The sequence below is a fragment of the Cetorhinus maximus genome, chromosome 26 (genome assembly GCF_964194155.1).
Source record: "Cetorhinus maximus chromosome 26, sCetMax3.hap1.1, whole genome shotgun sequence".
NCBI lineage: Eukaryota > Metazoa > Chordata > Chondrichthyes > Lamniformes > Cetorhinidae > Cetorhinus > Cetorhinus maximus.
This window is the reverse complement of record NC_135904.1, coordinates 19,391,431-19,410,211: the sequence shown is the minus strand read 5'-3', so window position 1 is coordinate 19,410,211 and position 18,781 is coordinate 19,391,431. Positions and strand designations below refer to the sequence as shown.

At 43.4% G+C, this 18,781-nt stretch overlaps 1 protein-coding gene across 5 annotated transcripts in view; it reads right to left on the bottom strand.

The window, feature by feature from the left end:
• LOC144668356 (SHC-transforming protein 1-like) overlaps positions 1-18,781 on the bottom strand; it is a 121,007-nt gene that overhangs the window by 30,345 nt on the left and 71,881 nt on the right. For all 5 annotated transcript variants that reach the window (XM_078530287.1, XM_078530286.1, XM_078530285.1 and 2 more), the window contains 2 exons: positions 3,941-4,004; positions 241-360 (listed from right to left, as the gene is read on the bottom strand). In XM_078530287.1, the coding sequence (XP_078386413.1) occupies positions 241-360; positions 3,941-4,004 (184 nt within the window). The remainder of the gene's footprint in view (positions 1-240; positions 361-3,940; positions 4,005-18,781) is intronic.

Genomic DNA, 18,781 nt, shown 5'->3' with positions numbered 1-18,781 from the left:
CTCTCACTCTCTGACAAGAGTGTTATGGTGTGGCTCTGCCACTCCAGTGCCTCTGTGATGCAGTCAACCCCTAGTAGCATCGTAAATGGCATGGGCAGTCACCAATTTTACACAAATGGCTGAGATCTGGGACAGGGCAGACTACCCACTGAAATCACATAACCAGTACCATGCAGTTGACTTCATCGCCAAATTACCCTCGAAATATTGGGGCAATCTCAGTTCATGAGAAATTCTTACCTGCTTGGAGTGTGGGATCATCAAGTTGAGGTTGCTTGTAGAGATGCTCATTATGATGTTCATTCCTGCAAACTGGAGGTTACTCTTCCCCAAGATAGTAGACAGCCCTTTACTGGGAGGCTGCAAGTACAAACATGGCCAGAGTAACTTGTCTCCTAAATATTAATTTCTTAACTTTAAGTAAAGGCAGAAAGGCAGGCTGTGTCAAAATGGTTGCTGTGCTAAAATGATCTTTTGTTTTGGATCTTGGCTAGGTCACCATGGGGAGATGCTGAGTGAAGCCAGGCCTTTCCTCAGAGGGTGGGAGGGAAAATTAGGAGCTTCCTCCTCGTGATGGGTTTCTAAGTAACAATGGTAACTGCAACCAGGTAAAGCAAAGTCAAATACCTCAGCTGGAAATTAAATATTAATTAATCTGACTATTTAAATAATCCAATTGTATCAACTTCAGAAACAAAAAAATCCTTAAAAAGAGAAAGGTTCCAACTGTGAAATTTCTTACTTCCTTCAGCCTTTCACCCTCCTGCAATCTATAACTTTTTTAAAAGTTAAGCTTGGTGTCACTCGACATCTACTTCTTGATTTACAAAGCTGCCTTTCCTACTCTTTTCAACTTTGAACATGTCTTAGGGCAGAATCGTCCCAGACTTGCACAAAGCGTGGTAGCGGGCGGGAAAAAAGACGTTTTACTCGCCGGCCGCAATGGCGGGTTTTCACGCTGCATCGTCCCATCTCATTAATAATGCATTCACAGGAAACACACCGGATCGCTGGTGGTGGGCTCGGATTTGCCCACCCTGCTGTGACCTCAGCGCTTCCTTGCTCCAGGCGCCATATTTAAAGTGCATCAGAGCGTAGCCTACTTCATGTCTCCAGACCAGGACTGCTCCAGGTGACAGATGGCCCCGAAAGCAAATAAGACGGCAGCCCCCGAATTTAGTGACGCCTCTCTGGGGAGCCTGCTGGATGCAGTGGAAGGGCGCCACGATGTCCTCCACCCTACGTCTTTCCGCAGGAGGTCCGCCAGAGTCACCGATCCAGCCTGAGAGGCTGACAGCCACAGTCAGCACCACCGGAGCACAGAGGAGGTCAGCCATCCAGTGCAGGAAGAGCATGAATGCTCTCATCCGTTCTGCCTGGGTAAGTCAACTATCTCATCACCCTCAACTCACACGCTCTCAAACCCGTCACACATCCACAGGGATCTCACACCTCAAGGGACACCACTAACTCTCACACACACCCTCACATCTCCATCAGGCTCATATCCTCTGGACTCACATCCTCAACCCATCCATGGCTCCGCTCACCGCACAAACATTCCACGTAGTGCCATGTGGCTTGCTCACACTCTCTCCATCTGTTTTCATGCAGGAGAAGCTGGGTCACAACAGAAGGGCGAGGTCCCAGACCGGGGGTGGAGTGACCCACATTAGGCCCCTCATTCACTTTGAGGTGCGTGCCATTGTGGTGACTGGGGAGGACATGGACCATGCCGACAGTGACAGCGAGGTCGGCGGCGAACACCCATGTCAGGATCCTGCACCTCATCATCCCTCTCTCAATGCAAACGTGAGTGTTCTCTCTCCTGCTTTTGACTCTGCTGACATGCACTAATTATCTCTACTTTGGTTCACAGGGAGGTCTGCTAAGTAGCCAACACCCTCAGCAAGTCAGTCAATCAGCTCCATCCAGGTCCTCCCCTCCAGCCAAGAGGACACCTCCTCCATTGAAAAGCTGGAAATAAGCAGCCTGGAAGACCCGTCACAGCACTTACCCACACCCTCCACCAGTGCTGAGACACACACCTTGGTGGGTCCTAGATCCAGAGCAGACTCAGGATCACAATCTGGTGGTCACCACACAGACACATGACCGCAGCAGGAGGCAGCAGGTTCAATGAGCTCCCCGCACTCTGAGGACTGCTGGGGAAGAGGCATCTGTGAGGTCTGAGTCAGATGACAAGCCTCTGGCAGCCTTCCAACTCATCGTGAAGAGTCAGCAGAAGGCAGCGGAACATCATGCAGAGTTGTAGGAAGACCTCAACAGAGCTGTCCTCCTGTGGGCCAGCTGCTCTCTCAGCGGTGACAGAAGATGAGGTTGAGGGGGTCACAGGCAAAGGGAGCTTGGAGAGAGTGGACAGCCTGAGATTCCTAAGTAGATGACCCAGAGGTGCCCAACTGTTGCTCCTCCCTTACACCCACTCCCTTCCCTTACACCTTCCTCCTCCCTTACACCTTCCTCCTCCCTTACACCTTCCTCCCTACTTGCCACATTCTCCCCATTACACCCTCCTTCCCGTACTCCCTTCTTCTCCCCTCCCAACCTTACCTCCTCCAACACCTCTGTCCCCACTCCCAATACCTTCATCTTGCCTCCCAACCTCACACTCCCCAGTACCTTCCTCTCCCAGTCAAACCTAGACTGTCCTCTCCCACTCCCCTCAGTACACCTTCCTCTCCTACTCACAGCTGGACCTTCTCTCTACCCCCTTGCCGATCATCCATAGCAGCCCATGGCCAAGACCATGATGTTCCAAGGCAGACCCAAGACATCAACGGAAACCTCCCACCTTCCGTGAGCTGCAATGCAGTGGAGCCATATCCATGAGAATCCACCCAGCATGTGATGCACATGTTCCTTCAGGGACCAGTAGCTTTAGCGTTCCAGCATCTTCTGACCTTTGGATGTCTGTGATCTCAGCAAGGCCCTAACAGTAAGTCCCTACTTCTGCACGTGACACTTGCCCAGACATGTTCTGGGCCGGCATGTTTTCCTGCCAGCGTAATGGTAAATCTGGCGTGAGGGGGACAATTCTGGTTGGGCCTTACTTTGCATCCCATTGGTTGGAAGAAAAGTAGGTTCACGCCAGCCTCCAGCAGGATTGGCGTTGTGCCATGGCGGGCACCATCGGATGTTCCTGCTGTGCTTTCACACCGGCATGAAACCAATTTTTGGCCTTACCATATTGTCCTCCCCCGCCCGCCATGACACCCAAACCACAGCAGGGCTGGAAAATTCCGGCCTTGGTCTCCACTTTGACCCTCCATATAGTTTATTAACTGTTATAACAAAGACTTTTTTAAATAATGGGTTTAGATAAATATTAAAAAAGGAGCAGATTGTATGTGTTGGCTCAACAGATGAAGAGATGCTGGTGCTCATTTCCTAGTCAGGAAGAAATGAGGTTCTGTTCTGGGACAATTGGTCACTTCAGCTTTGGCTTGGGGAGCTGCACTAGTTTTGGACCAAGGTTTTCAAAGGACAGCTCTGTGAACCTGGACTTTCTAACCTGGGCACAGATAAGCTGACATAGACCAATGAACAACACAGCTTGTTGGCCTAGAATGGAGCAGTATTACCCATGGGTATGGAACAGTATTACTCATTGGAATGAAGAAGATTACATATCAGAACAATCTTTCTAGAGGACAGTGACTGATATCAATTGGCCCATTCATTGGAAGAAAAATTTTGAGAGAGTAAATTACAAGTTATAGTGATTATTATATTTGTTTCTCAATGGATTTTCTACATTAGAATTCATGTGAAATATTGTATAATTTGTTTAATTACAAATGAATGAACAGAACAATATACAAACACAATATACAAAGTGGTTCACACTTGCGCATGCCACATTTAATGCTGATTTGCAAAGATCATTACTAAAAAGTATCTATGCTGAGACTATATTTACCTTTCTTCTCCTCGTAGCACTTTTTGCACCTGGTACAGCCTCACACACTCTGCTTATTGCTTCTCTGTGGAATGGAAATTATTGCAATTATTGACGTGGCATCAAAAAAACAAACAAAATAAAATTAACGTGATTTTCAGTCCTGTAAAGATGCAGAAATGATAGCAGTTGGTTCAGGATAGAAACAGTAAACTCATGGCAACTCAGGCAAATTATTAATCCCAATAACATCACCTTTCCTCAGAAGGTCAATGCCCTACACAGTAGGTCTTGCCCTTTTATCTAGTTCATCAACCAAGAACATCCAAATAACTTATTTGTCTATTACAGCTCCTGCAAGTGAGAGAGGATGAAGATCAAGAATAACAAGTTTTCCAGTTCATGCTTCCTAGCAGCAAATTGTCTACAATGACAAAGGCAATACAATCTAAGATTAATTTTACAGATTTCTCATTCCAAACCAAGCTCCATCCCTATGACCTATTTAACCAATACTATCCCTAGTCTTGAAGATGGAGAGATTTGGTTGGAGTGGACACATGACACTTGGATCTTCACCGAAACTGTCAGGTCTTGAGAGGCAATTTTTATTTTTGGGTTTGTGCTGTGTGTTTTTGGGCTGAGGATTAAATTTCCCAGCATGCCCAGGGTTTTGGCACAGAGCGCAGCAGGGCAACAGGCTGTGCACGCTCAAAGAGCGGACGAAGCTCCCCAGGTCCCCTGGTCGGATATGGTGTGGAAAAATTGCTCAACTGACCAGTATTTTGGGCATGTAAATGAGCCCATGTGACAGTTAGTCAGGAGAAGAAGAGGGTCGGTCAGCACCATGCAGCTGAAGCACTGTCATTATCTCTGTGCAGCTGCAGCAGAGCAAAAGCCCAGGAACAGTTTGTAGCTCCATGCTGCTAGGGAGCTGGGCTCACAGAAGCCCAGGAAAAGTGTCAGCTCAGTGAAGCTGAAGAAGCATCTGCTCAGTGCAATTGGAAGCTAGCGCACAGGAGGAATCCCGTGGGAGTAGTTGTCAGTTCCATGAAGTGAGAGTTAGGCCAAAGAAAAGCCTGTGAACAGTGGTGTTCTGCTCAGCACAGCTAGACAGCTGGCATCATGGTGGTGATTAGATGTCAGGTGCAGCCTTTCAAAACCTGGAAGGACGCAGTCTCAGGAGAAGAGATTGAGTAATGTGGAGGCGAGCAGTCATTGGGGCATCCTGAGTTGGAGCAGCTGTTGAAGGGAAATCAGGTGCTAAATCCTCAAAAAAAGAGTTGAAATCCCTTGTAAGAAACACAGCATTTGAAGATTCTTTTGTGACTCAGTGATCATTGACGTCTGGGTGGGTTGTCAAGAAAATTTGTGGGATCGGTCTTGGTTGTGTCTGCCAATTGATGTGCAGTTTGTGGTGTATTCAACCACAGTTTTTCTGTCAATTCATGTTTATCTCATGTTAATTCCAGATGTTAAGAGTATAAGATAGATAGTATTGACTGTTTGCAATGTTGAATCTTGTATAGTAAAAATTATTTTGTTTCATTCAAAAACAGCAGAATCTTTGTGGTTTTCTCTTAGTAAGTAACTGGGATTTTAAATTTCATCTACTCTAAAAAGAACAAGTTACTGCCCCCTAACTGGATCGTAACAGTCTCAATTCATCTGTAACGTCTTTGGAGAGGTTTATACACAAGTTCTAATCAATACAAAGTGTTCCATGGACACTTGAAGGGAGTTAATTGTTTTAAGTTTCAATTTAAGCCTACTATTATCTTTATTCTTCATTCCATACTCTCAATTTAGTGCTAGTAGTAAATTGAGGTATTGTTCAATTTGAAGTCCAGATCATTTATATATATTTAGTAAATGAAACAGCCCCAAGACAGACCCTTATGGAACACTACTCAACCACATCTTCTTTATGTGAAAAACATACCCAATTCTCTTTTACTACCAACTGGTCCATAAAAAGCTTTTTCACTATTCACTATATTTACAAATGTTCTCATACTTTGTCTTAGCCTTCCTAGCTTCAATTTTTGGAAATTTGTTATTTTTGTTCTAGCTTTCATTTTTGTAAACATTAAATGCTTCTTTATTTTGTTTGAAATAGGATTTAATCTTTCCATTCTTTCAATGCACTCCTGTGTCTTACTGGAGTGTACTTGATTGTACCTTTTCCAAACTGTTTAAATATTTTCCATTGCTAACTTATCTTTCTAATTTTTCCTTCCAATTAATCGGGGCAAGGTGGAGTTTTTTTTAAAAAATATTTCATTATAATTTGCTCTGTTTCATTCAAGTTCCCTTGTCCTCGACTTTTTCTCATTTCTGTTCTTGGAATGAATCTAATTATATTATGCTTACTGTTTCCCAAATGGTCCCCTATTGTAAGGTGCTCTATTTGCTCTGCTTGGGAAATAGGTCAAGTAGCACAGTATAGGTTACCAGATGTCTGCTATTGACTGCAATGGGGGTTGGCGGATCTGAGACAGAGATTTTGCTCCCCACAGAAGGATGGTGGTGGGGTGGGGGAAATTCTTACTCTTGGGATTCCCACCATACATGTTCAGGGGCAGGTCGTCTTAGGCTAAGCTGCTACTTTAGCATTGCCCTTCTGTTTCATTACTCTCTTAACACAGAACCAAATCTGTTACTTCCACTTCCAAAGGTGCTGGAAGAACTTTCTGATTTGTGGTGCGGATGAATGGTCATCAACCTGAAACCTTGACTCTGTTTCTCGCCCCACAGATGCTTCCTGACCTGCTGAGTGTTTCCAGCATTTTCTCATTTTTATTAAAAGTAACAGTAATGGGAACTGACTGTGTTTCAGTGTACACATTTATATTCAAAGACTGTAAATATATACCAGACATTTTATGAATAAGTTAAAAGGTACTAAGTGATGTTTGGAAAAGATACTCTGTATCGACCAGAAACCTGCAACAAACTGCGCATGCACGCGTATACGCATGTGCACACACAGACACACACCCCTTGCAGGACATATGAAGAAACATATTTTGCGACATGTGATACTCATGCCTTGAAGGTGATCCATTCAATGAAGGAACAACATTTTACTGTACACAGTGATTCACTTTGTACACAGGGGCTAGAATTGACACAATCATCTTTCACCTACAATTCCAAGCAAGCATCTACCAGAAAAAAAAAATTCCAGTTTTGGAACACTTTTATGACACAAAAGTAGAAGAAACAAGAGAGAGTCAGTGAAATGGCAAACATTTCATGATTATCTGGTAATTACTAAACCTATTATAACTGCTGTTCATGGGCAATGAGGTTAATGCCACCAAATATTCCTCCAAATATAGTGTTTGTGATTAAGACACCTTTCTTGTTAGCATACTTCTTTTTCAGCTGTCACCAATTTACATTCGTTGGCAAAACTTTAACGATCTTAATCAATTGCAACACATTATGTATCAGCATCTGGGGTTCAAGTTTAATGCCATTAAATACTACTGGTGTTAATTCATGATTGTATACAATGGCTAATCGACATGCAGTTTCATTCAATTTTTAAAAAATTCTTTCATGGGATGCGAGCATTTCTGTCAAAGGCCAGTATTTATTGCCGATCCCCAATTGCCTGAAATATTCCAAATATTAACTGAAAAACTCTGTGCAATGATTGAACTCATGACCCAAGCCAATTTTCTTTCATCTATTGATTCTCCCCAGATTGTGCCTGGCACCAGGACTAAGGGTGCAGGAGGGAGACTTTAGATTCCTGAGACATGGAGGAAGATGCTGGATGAGCTGAACCTCAATAGATGCGGGACCAATGTCTTTGTGGGTTTGCTGGTGCTGTTGTGGAGGGTTTTACTAACTTTATAGGAGGGATGAGAACCAGGATATAGCAACAGAAAGGAAAAACAACACACACAAAAAATTAGGAGAGATGGATAGCACTGGAGTAAAAAAAGTAAGGTATTCTGTGGGATCAGAGTAAGAGGGCATACCATAAGATCTAAATTAGGTTGACTGTGCATATATGCAAGTGCACAAACCATGGTGTACAAGGTTGGTGAGCTGCAGGTGCAGATAACCGCTTGGGATTGGATGTTTAACGATAACAGAGATCTGGCTCAAACAAAAAAAGGGCAGGACTGTACTAAATATTCCTGGATACAAGGTGTTCAGGAAAGATAGGAAAGGGAAGAAAGGAGGAAGAGTTACAGTATTAAGGAGAATATTACAGTGCTAGAGAGAAAGGATGTTCTAGAGGGGTCATGAACAGAATCTATTTGGTTAGAGTCAATAAAAGTTAGGGGTATTACACAATTGGGCATATACTATAGGCCACCAACTGGTAGGAAATATATAGAAGAGCAGATTTGCAGGGAAATTACAGAGATTTACAAAAACTACAGAGTGGTTATAATGGGAGACTTTAATTGTTCTATATAGACTGTAAAGGGGCAGAGAATATTTGAAGTATGTTCAGGAGAATTTTTCTGATCATTATGTTCCCATCCAACCAAGGAAGAAGGCATTTCTGGATTTGGTTCTGGGGAATGAGATGGGTCAAGTGAGTCAAGCGTCAATAGGGGAACATTTAGGGAACAGTGATCATTGTATCATAAGAGCCATGGAAAAGAACGAGGAACAAACTAGAGTAAAAATACTTAATTTGGAGGAGGGCCAATTTCAGTGGGGTGAGAACAGATCTGGTCCAGATCAACTGGAATCAAAGATTGGCAGACAAAATAGTAATGGAACAATGGGCTGCCTATAAAAGAAGAAATGGTTCAAGTAGAGGTCCGTTCCTACGATCGGGAAAGGCAAGGTAAACAATGCCAGAGCTCGCTGGATGACGAAGGAGCTAGAGAATAGAGCAGAATAAGGTGCATATCACAGATGTCAGGTTGACAATACAAGTGAGAACCAGGCTGAACATAGAAAGTGCAAAGGGAAAGTGAAAAAAAACAGTAAAGAGAGAATATGAGAAGAGACTGGCAGCCAACCTAAAAGGGAGTCTAAAAGTCTCCTCTAAGCATTTAACTAATAAAAAGTTAGTAAGAGGAGGGGTGGGACCAATTAGAGATCAAAAAGGGGATCAACAAATGGAGGCAGGGACATGGCCAAGTTTCTAAATTAATACTTTGCATCGGTCTTTACCAAGGAAGATGCTGCTGCCTAAGTCATAATAAAGGAGGAGATAGTTGAGAGACTGGATGGGCTAACAATTGATAAAGAGGTGGTATCAGAGAGGCTGACTTTACTGAAAGTTGATAAGTCACAAGGATCAATGGGATGCTTCTGAGGATACTTTTGATAAAGTTCTACATAAGAGGCTAGTGTGCAAAATTAAAGTTCATGGGAGGTAATATATTGGCATGGATAGAGAATTGGTTAGCAGACAGGAAACAGAGAGTAGGAATAAATGGGTCTTTTTCAGAGTGGCAGTGACTAGTGGGTACCACAGAGATCAGTTCCTGGGCTCCAGCTACTCACAATATATATCAACGATTTGGATGAGGGAACCAAATGTAATATTTCCAAGTTTGTTGATGATACAAATCTAGATGGGAATGTGAGTGGTGAGGAAGTTGTAAAGAGGCTTCAAGGTGATTTAGACAAGTTTAGTGAGTGGGCAAATACATGGCAGATGCAGTATAACGTGGATAAGTGTGCAGTTATCCACTTTGGTAGGAAAAACAGAATGAGAGAGTATTTAAACAGTGATAGATTGGGAAATGTTGATGTACAAAGGGACCTGGGTGTCCTTGTACACCAATTACTGAAAGCAAGCATGCAGGTGCAGCAAGCAGTTAGGAAGGCAAATGGTATATTGGCCTTCATTGCAAGAGGATTTGAGTACAGGAACAAGGATGCCTTACTGCAGCTGTACAGGGCCTTGGTGAGACCACACCTGGAGTATTGTGTGCAGTTTTGGTCTCCTTACTTAAGAAAGGATATACTTGCCATAGAAGGAGTGCAGCAGATGTTCACCAGACTGATTCCTGGGATGGCAGGATTGTCGTATGAGGAGAGATTGAGTCGACTAGGCCTGTATTCACTGGAGTATAGAAGAATGAGAGAGGATAGCATTGAAATGTATAAAATTCTGACATGGTTGCAGGGATAATGTTTCCCCTGGCTGAGGGGTCCAGAACAAGGGGTCACAGTCTCAGGATATTGGGCAGGCCATTTAGGACTGAGATGAGGAGATATGTCTTCACTCATAGGGTGATGAACCTGTGGAATTCTGTACCACAGAAGGCTGTGGAGGCCAAGTCACTGAATATATTTAAGAAGGAAATAGATTTCTAGACACTAAAGGTGTCATGGGGTATGGGGAGAGAGCGGGAGTATGGCATTGAGATAGAGGATCAACCATGATCAAATTGAATGGTGGAGCAGGCTCAAGGAGTAGTGCGCCCACTCCTGCTCCTATTTTCTATGTCTATGTTTCTAATGATATGGAGGGCACTAAGGGTTCAAATTGCCTAGGCACTTGCCACAATTTTCCAATTCTCCTTAAACACAGGGGTGGTACTAGAGGACTGGAGAATTGAACAAAGGTTCAATATTTGCAAAAAAAAAGTGCAAGGATAAACCTAGCAACTCCAGGCCAGCCAGTTTAACTTTGGTGGTGGGAACGCTTTTAGAAGCGACATTCTTGGACAAAATTAACAGTCACTTGGACAAGTGTGGATTAATTAGGGAAAGCCAGCACAGATTGGATAAAGGCAAATGATGTTTAACTAATTTGACTGAGTTTTATGAGGAGGTAACAGAGAGGGTCGGTGAGGGTAATGCAGTTGATGTGGTACATGTGAACTTCCAAAAGCTGTTTGATAAAGTGCCAGGTAATAGCTTGCCAGCAAAGTTGAAGCTCATAGAATAAAAGGGACAGGAGCAGAATGGATATGAAGTTGGCCGAGTGACAGAAAAACAGAGCAGTGGTGAGCAGCTGTTTTTCCAGACTAGAGTATGATATACATATATAGTGGGGTTCCCCAGGGATCGGTACTAGGAACAATGCTTTTCTTAATATATATTAATGACCTAGACATGGGTGTACAGGGCACAATTTCAACATTTGCAAATGACATAAACTTGGAAGTATCGTGAACTCTGAGGAGGCGAATGATCAACTTCAAGAGGACATGGACAGGCTGGTGGAATGGGTGGACATAATGGCAGATAAAATTTAATGCAGAATAGTGTGAAGTGATACATTTTGGTAGGAAGAATGAAGGAGAGGTGCTTTAAAATAAAGTATGCAATTTTAATGGGGAGTACAGGGGAATAATATTTCGGCACAGACTAGAAGGGCCGAATGGCCTGTTTTCTGTGCTGTAGTGTTCTATGGTTCTATGGTACAGAGTCAAAGGAACCAGTGGCGATGAGAGTAGGGGTTGGTGGGAGTTACATGTGCACATATCATTGAAGGGTGATAGGGTGGGTTGAGAGAACAGTTAAAAAAAAACATACCAGATCCTGCATTTTATGGATAGAGGCATAGAATACAAAAGCAAAGAAGTTATGATGAACCTTTATAAAGCACTAGTTCTGTCTTAACAGGACTATTGTACATAATACTGGATACCACACTTTAGGAAAGATGTGAATGCATTAGAGAGAGTGCAGGAAAGATTTACAAGAATGTTTCCAGGGATGAGGGACTTCAGTTACATGGATAGACTAAGGAGAGCAGTCCCAGCTTCTCCAGAGAGCAAACTTGATAGAGGGTTCATTCTGAGGGGTCCAGAGAGAGTAGATAAAGAGTAACTGTTTCCATTGGTGGAAGGGTCGAGAACCAGACAGCATTGATATGGTGAATAGCAAAAGACACAATGGCGACACGAGGAAAAGCTTTTGCTCTAAAAAAAAATAGGGCAGCAAATGATTAGGATCTGTAATGGACTGCCTAAAAGAGTGGTGGAGGCAGATTCAATCATTTCTTTCAAAAGGGAATTGGATGAAGCACCAGTGTCAAGTCCAGAGTTATGCTGTCACTTTGAAGTTTCTGCAAGGCAGAAACTGTTTCGCAACTGCGCCAAAGTGATAACATAACCACTATCTAAGAGAGTTTGAGACTTTTAAAGAGCAAAGGTATGTGAGTAACATTGCAGCCAATCAGTCTTGACAGAGTCACTAACAGTCCTCACAATGAAGAGAGATGCTGAGAACCTAAAACACCTGGGCCTGGGAGAGCCAAACTGTGGCATGGTGGGTGGAGAGGGAGGAGGTGGTGATGGGCATTATAGGCAGTCTTTTCTTTTTCCTGCCAGTAATGAGAAATTCCAGTGGGAAGTTAGGCATGGACACAGGGACCTGATGCAGGTCGACCTGGAAGATTAAGGCTCGTAATATTGGTTTCTTAAAGATGTTTGAAATCTTTTTTAAATTTCCGACCATCTACAGCTAGACCCCTGGACAGGGTGGCAAAGTGCCTCTCTGAAACTCCTGTTAGTACCAAGCGTGGTTACCTTCCCATTAATTAGTCTGACCTCAAGGATTTGGAGCCATGGGTCATACTCTACTGTCAGGAGTGCCGCAGGACAAGTGTAAAGAACATTTTTTTTTATTTTTCTTGGACTGTGGCTCGAAAATTGGACTGTGCTTTAAAAACTACCATGGCTGCAGTTAAAAGACATGTTCACTTGAGCAGGATGAAGAATATCTACAATGTTGCTATCCTGGAACAGAGGGTGCCATAAAGAAACAGGATGGTGCTGGAAAGGAGTTCTGGACTGGGGGGGGAACTGCCTAACAACAGCATTTTAATTGGCTCCTGACCAGGTGATCAGGGTTTTGTGTGGTAACAGTAGAGGCAGAACAGCTCCCAGCCTGCAAAGAGAAAAGACCTAAATCCTCTTTCTTCTGTGTTTGTAAGATTCCAGCAATTCTGCCATAATAGCTAGCTGGCTATCGCTCACATTTCTGTAACCTGCTTTCTCCGAAAACCCCTGTCGAGAGGAAAAGGGGAAAAATCAAGAGTAGAGACATTAAAAAGCACGTTTTTCAACCAGTGAACCATAGACTGAAAGTGCTGGGAGACCACTTCGTGTCTTCAACAACAAACTGCAAGGAATTTGGAAGACATCAATCAAAATCAACTCATCTAATCCTGTACTCCAGATTGGTGCTACTGAACTGTTTTATCTCACCCTTAAAATCCATGTTTTGTGTGTTGTGTGTGTGTGCACGTGTGCGTAAGAAGGGGTAGAGTTTAATTTATTGAGATAGAAGTTAGCAGCTCATATTTCTTTCTTTTGCCTCTAGTTAAAGACAATTTGTTCAATAAACAGTTATTTACTTATTAAGCTTACAAACCTGGTGCTCGTATTCTGTTAACCTAAATTAAACAGTTGGGTAGAATTAGGGCAATCTGGTGGTTTGGTCAAACTTTTCACATTTGTCTCAGTTCGTGGGGCTTGATATTACAGTGCACTGTCCCCAGTGAGTCGTGAAATAGGCCATCAGGGATTTAAGTCCCTATTTGTCTATTCACCGTGCAATTTTGATCTTCTCTACTGCAGTAATTTGGTCACTGATTGTCCTTCAGATTGGAGTCAGCCACTCTGCGCAAGATAGTATCATTAGCACTGACCGGATCACTCAAACTTTTAATTGAAATCCCATTGATAAATCAGGTTTCATTGTCCAAATAGTGATTCACTTATGTTAATCCTTAGTTTCAACGACATCAAATAAAATATGATTACTCAATTTCTTTCTTTGCATCATGCTATAATCAAATGAGCTGCGGAGAAACAGGCAAGCAGTATGAACAGCGAGAAAACAAATTTCTTCTAATAAAAGTGAAGTGCCTACAATAATAAAACAGAAAGCCCCTTCACAGTGATGCAGTATTATCTGATATCAATCATCTACAATCTAAGCTTCGTACCTGCATCGATGCTAGTTTTGCCTGAATAAAGAGAGATTATGCATGAAATTTTCCAGTAGTCAGACTTTTCAATTGAAGTATGTTATCAGGTATCCCTCATCTCCCATGAACTGCTAATAATTCATAAAAAGAAACCAAATATTGAATTGTAAATTAAAATCTAAAAAATTAATAAAATGCACCTTTGTGCTCAATAAAAGGCTTCAATTGATATTGTGACTATTGTACCTTCATGTAAATTGGAAGCAAATAAAAGAATCAATAACAAATTTCCTCCCTCCTTCAGTTCTCTTCCGTACATCACCCACTCTGGGTCACAGCTACTGATCCAGCAACAGCACATAAATGGAAGCTGATGAAAGTAGATTGCAATACTCCCACGCCTCCTCTCAATCTTCTTGAAACTCTGCCATAACTAATAGCCACCAAGTCATGACCCTGAGCATCTATTGTACAACGGAAGCAATTCTCTATGTGTCTATTGTGCTCTGTTCTGGTTGTCTCAGTAGCTTCTCCTGGAGATATGCAGTACAGCATCAACCATTTTTCCTCACAATGAAACACCAACGTAATAACTTCACAGTCATTTTAAACTAAAGCATTTCTGTACATGCTGCATTGCAAGGCATTGCTATAATGCATATTTTTTTAAAAAATATTTTAAAATTTATATATGTACAAGTGTCCCTTCAGATAGTCCAATCACATATAAGCATAATTTCAACAACAAAAACTTGTATTTATATAGCACCTTTGACATAGTAAAAGGCCCTGAGGCACTTCTCAGGAGTGTTATCAGATAAAATTTGACCCCGAGCTATCATAAAGAGGTATTTAGAACTGATGACCAAAATCTAGGTCAAAGAGGTAGGTTTTAAGGAATGTCTTAAAGTAAAGAAGAGGTAAACAGGTTTTGGGAGTGAAAACCGGAGTTTAAAGGCCTTGGAAGCTGAAGGTGTAGCCACCAACAGCAGAGCGACTAAAATTGAGGATGCTCAAGAGATTCAAATTGTCTTGTGCGGTTGTGCAGCTAGAGGAAATTATGGAGGAGGGAGGCATGAGATTATGGAAGGAATTGAAAACAAGGGTGAACATTTAAAATTGAGATGTTGCTTAACTAGGAGTCAGTGTAGGTTAGCGGGCACAGGGGTGATGGGGGAAACGGGACTAGGTGTGAATTAGGATACTGGCAGCAGAGTTTTTGGTAAGCTCAAGTTTATGGAAGGTAAAATATGGAAGGCCATCCAGGAGTGCATTATAGTCAAGTCTAGAGGTAACGAAGGCATGAGTGAGGGTTTCAGCAGTTGATGAGCAGAGGCAGGGGCAAAGTTAGAGAATGTTAGAGGTGAAAACAGACTGCCCTAGGTGATAGCACAGATGTGTGGTCAGAAGTTCATTGCAATATCAAACATGACACCAATCATCTGGTTCAGCCACAGATAGTTTCCAGGGAGAGGGATGGAATTGTTGGCCAGTTTGTGGTGGGAACCAAAGGCAATGGTTTAAAAGCCTTCCCAATGTTTATTTGGGGGAAATTTTTGTCGATAAAGTAGTATTAAAATTAATGAATTAATTGATTTTTTTTAATGGGTAGGATTATTGTTCTAAAAAAGCTGCCCTTTTGTTCTGCAGATAGGCTGAATTTATGAGAAAGAAAGAGAGATGCTTCAGTGACCTTGAGAACGATTTTCTGGTCATCAGGCAAGTGCTACGGGCGGGCCCGGGAGGTGCCAGGAAACGGTCTACCGCCCGCGGTCAGACCAGACCCCGACTGCGATTTCACGCTGACCGCCCAAGTAACGGCCAACCAGTGTGAAATGCGCGCTGAGAACCTCAGTGCTGCCAGGGTGGGAGGGTGGGGGGGTGGGAGGAGCATGAGCACAGAGGCCTGCGCATGCGCGGGGGGGGGGGGGGGGGGGGGGGGGGGCGCAAACTGAAAACTCCCTGAAGACAAGGAGCTGCCAATAAAAATTCTGCCAAAACATTTTTATTTGCTTTTTTAAATTAATCTCAGAAACCTCATCCTGCCTGTGGATGAGGTTTCCTAAAAAATCCAAAGGCTGCTTGGCCGATTCACCCGCCCGCCAACCGCAAGGTTGGGTGGGCAGGAAAAAATATTGCTTGATCAATGGGCTTAGTCACCCTCTTAATTGTCAGCGGGCATGCTGCCGACACTCGCACACCCGCCAACTGAAATATCGCACAAGTGCGCAATGACGTTGGGGCGCTCGCCCTACATCATCACGCACTATTTTACGCCTGATCAGGTCGGGTGCGCGCCTGCACGATGTAAAATCCTGCCTCTGGTTTTCAAATGAAGGCTGGTCCAGGATCAGATCTATACTCGAGTCTCTTGCCTTCTTACACAATACATCGAAAGGTGGATAGGGTAATGTGAGAAGTTTAGTGCCCAGATATGTAATATCCCCCACATAAATGATGTGAAGTAATGGTCTTCAATGGAGTAAGTAAATCAAGCATGAGGCAACACTAATCACACCTGCAGCAGTAACATCAGTTATACAGGCCATAGGCATTTTAGGAGCATCTTCCATCAGTGTCCCCAATGCTGTAACCTTGATCCTAAACTCAAATTGTAGTCATGGCCAACTTCAACTTACAACAACCACAAAAATGTTTGCAAGTAGCATTCAACATATAATCATAAAAGTTTGCAACATCACTCATTAGTTGGCAATGAACCTTATGTCATTCTTAAAAATTCACAGGCAGCATGTATTATCCAACTAAATGGCTAATAATAAAAAAATTACAACAGGAAATGCTGGAAAAGCTCAGCAGGTCTGACAGCATCTGTGGAGAGAAAAACAGACAGCGAGATTTTCCTGTTGGCGAGTGGGCCCCGCCCTCCGCCGTATAAAATGACGTGCAAAGATGTTGGACGGAATTCCCGACATCGCGGCGCCCTATTTAAATTTTCAGGTAGGTGGGGACACAGCAAAATCAGCTGCGGGCCTGCCAACCTGTCAATGGCCAATTGAGGCCATTGATAGAGTCATTAAACTAATTAATGGACCTGCCCGTCCAACCTTAACCAATCGGGGGCGCCAATCGGAGGTGCGCCCGCACTTCAACCTCCCCACCGATGGGGGGGAAAATCCTGCCCAGAATTAACGTTTCGAATCCGTATGACTCTTTTTCAGAGCTAAAGAGGAGTAGAAATGTGATGGAATTTATACTGTTTGCGGGGTGCGGGGGTGTGTGGAGCAGGTAAAGATGGATAGAAAGTCAGCAATAGGTGGGGGCTAAGGAGAGATTTACAAGGATGTCATGGGCACAAGACAAAGGGAGTGTTAATTGTGGTGGTGAAGACTGAAGAAGGTGCTGATACTGGCATAAAGGTAAGAAAGCAGAATGTGTTAATAGCACATAATAGTTCTGCTTTGTCTTGCGCCCGTGACATCTTTGTCAATCTCTCCTTAGCCCCCATCTCTCACTGACCCTCTACCCTGATTTACCTGCTCCAGCTCCCCCTTAAACAGTATAAATTCCACCACCAAACATCTTCCCCCCCCACCCCCCCCACCCCCGCCACTCCCCAACGGCGGCATTCCGCAGGGATTGTTCCCTCCGAGACACCCAGGTCCACTCCTCCGTCACCCCCTACACCTCAACCCCCTCCCACGGCACCTTCCCATGCAACCGCAGAAGGTGCAACACCTGTCCCTTTACTTCCTCCCCCCCGCCCCCCCACCCCCTCACCATCCAAGGACTCCTTTCTCAAGTGAAGCAGCATTTCACTTGCACTTCCCTCAATTTAGTCTACTGCATTCGCTGCTCCCAATGCGGTTTCCTCTACATTGGAGAGGCCAAACGCAGACTGGGTGACCGCTTTGTGGAACACCTTTGGTCTGTCTGCAAACATGACCCAGACCTCCCTGTCGTTTGCCATTTCAACACACCACCTTGATCTCATGCCCACATGTCCATCCTTGGCCTGCTGCAATGTTCCAATGAAGCTCAACGCAAACTGGAGGAACAGCACCTCATCTTCCGACTAGGCACTTTACAGCCTGCCGGCCTTAACATTGAGTTCAACAACTTCAGATCATGAACTCTCTCCTCCATCCCCACCCCCTTTCCGATCCCCCATTTTCCAATAATTTATATTTTTAAATATATTTTTCTTTTCCCACCTATTTCCATTATTTTAAAATGTATTTCCATCCATTGTCTCAACTCCACCTTTTAGCCTATTTCATTCCCTTCCCCCCACCCCACCCGCACTAGGGCTATCTGTCACTTGCTCGTCCTGCTTTCCACCCTTAATGTCACCATTAGCACATTTCTTAGCTAATATCACCACCGACAACACCCCTTTGTCCTTCTGTCTATGACGTCATTGGCAATGTCTTCTTTGCCTCCACCTATCACTGGCCCTCTGTCCAGCTCTACCTGTCCCACCCCCCTCAATCGGCTTATATTTCACCACATTTCTATATTTCCTCAGTTCTGATGAGGAGTCATACGGACTCGAAACGTTAACTGTATTCCTCTCCGCAGATGCTGTCAGACCTGCTGAGATTTTCCAGCTATTTTTATTTTTGTTTCAGATTTCCAGCATCCGCAGTATTTTACTTTTATCTAAATGGCTAACAAGTCTTCTGACTGATCCTTCTCCCCAGCCTTGCTCATGAGCAAATAAATGCAGAGATTCGTTTCGGGTCTTTGAAATATATCAAAGTATCGTGCAATTAATAATGCAGTTTGAAAACTACAATAAACTGGGAAAAAGTGTTTACATTTTATAAGCTGAAATTAAAAAGAGAAATTTTGGCATTTTAAGCAAAACAAATGAGAGGTTATTACAGCCATACCCCACAAGAACAAATAGTTATTGCTCAAGTTCTGCTGTGACAAGTTTAATTTACTCTGAATTTCCTTCGTTGACTAAAAACAAAAAGCTAAAAGCTACTGCGGATGCTGGAAATCCAAAACACAAA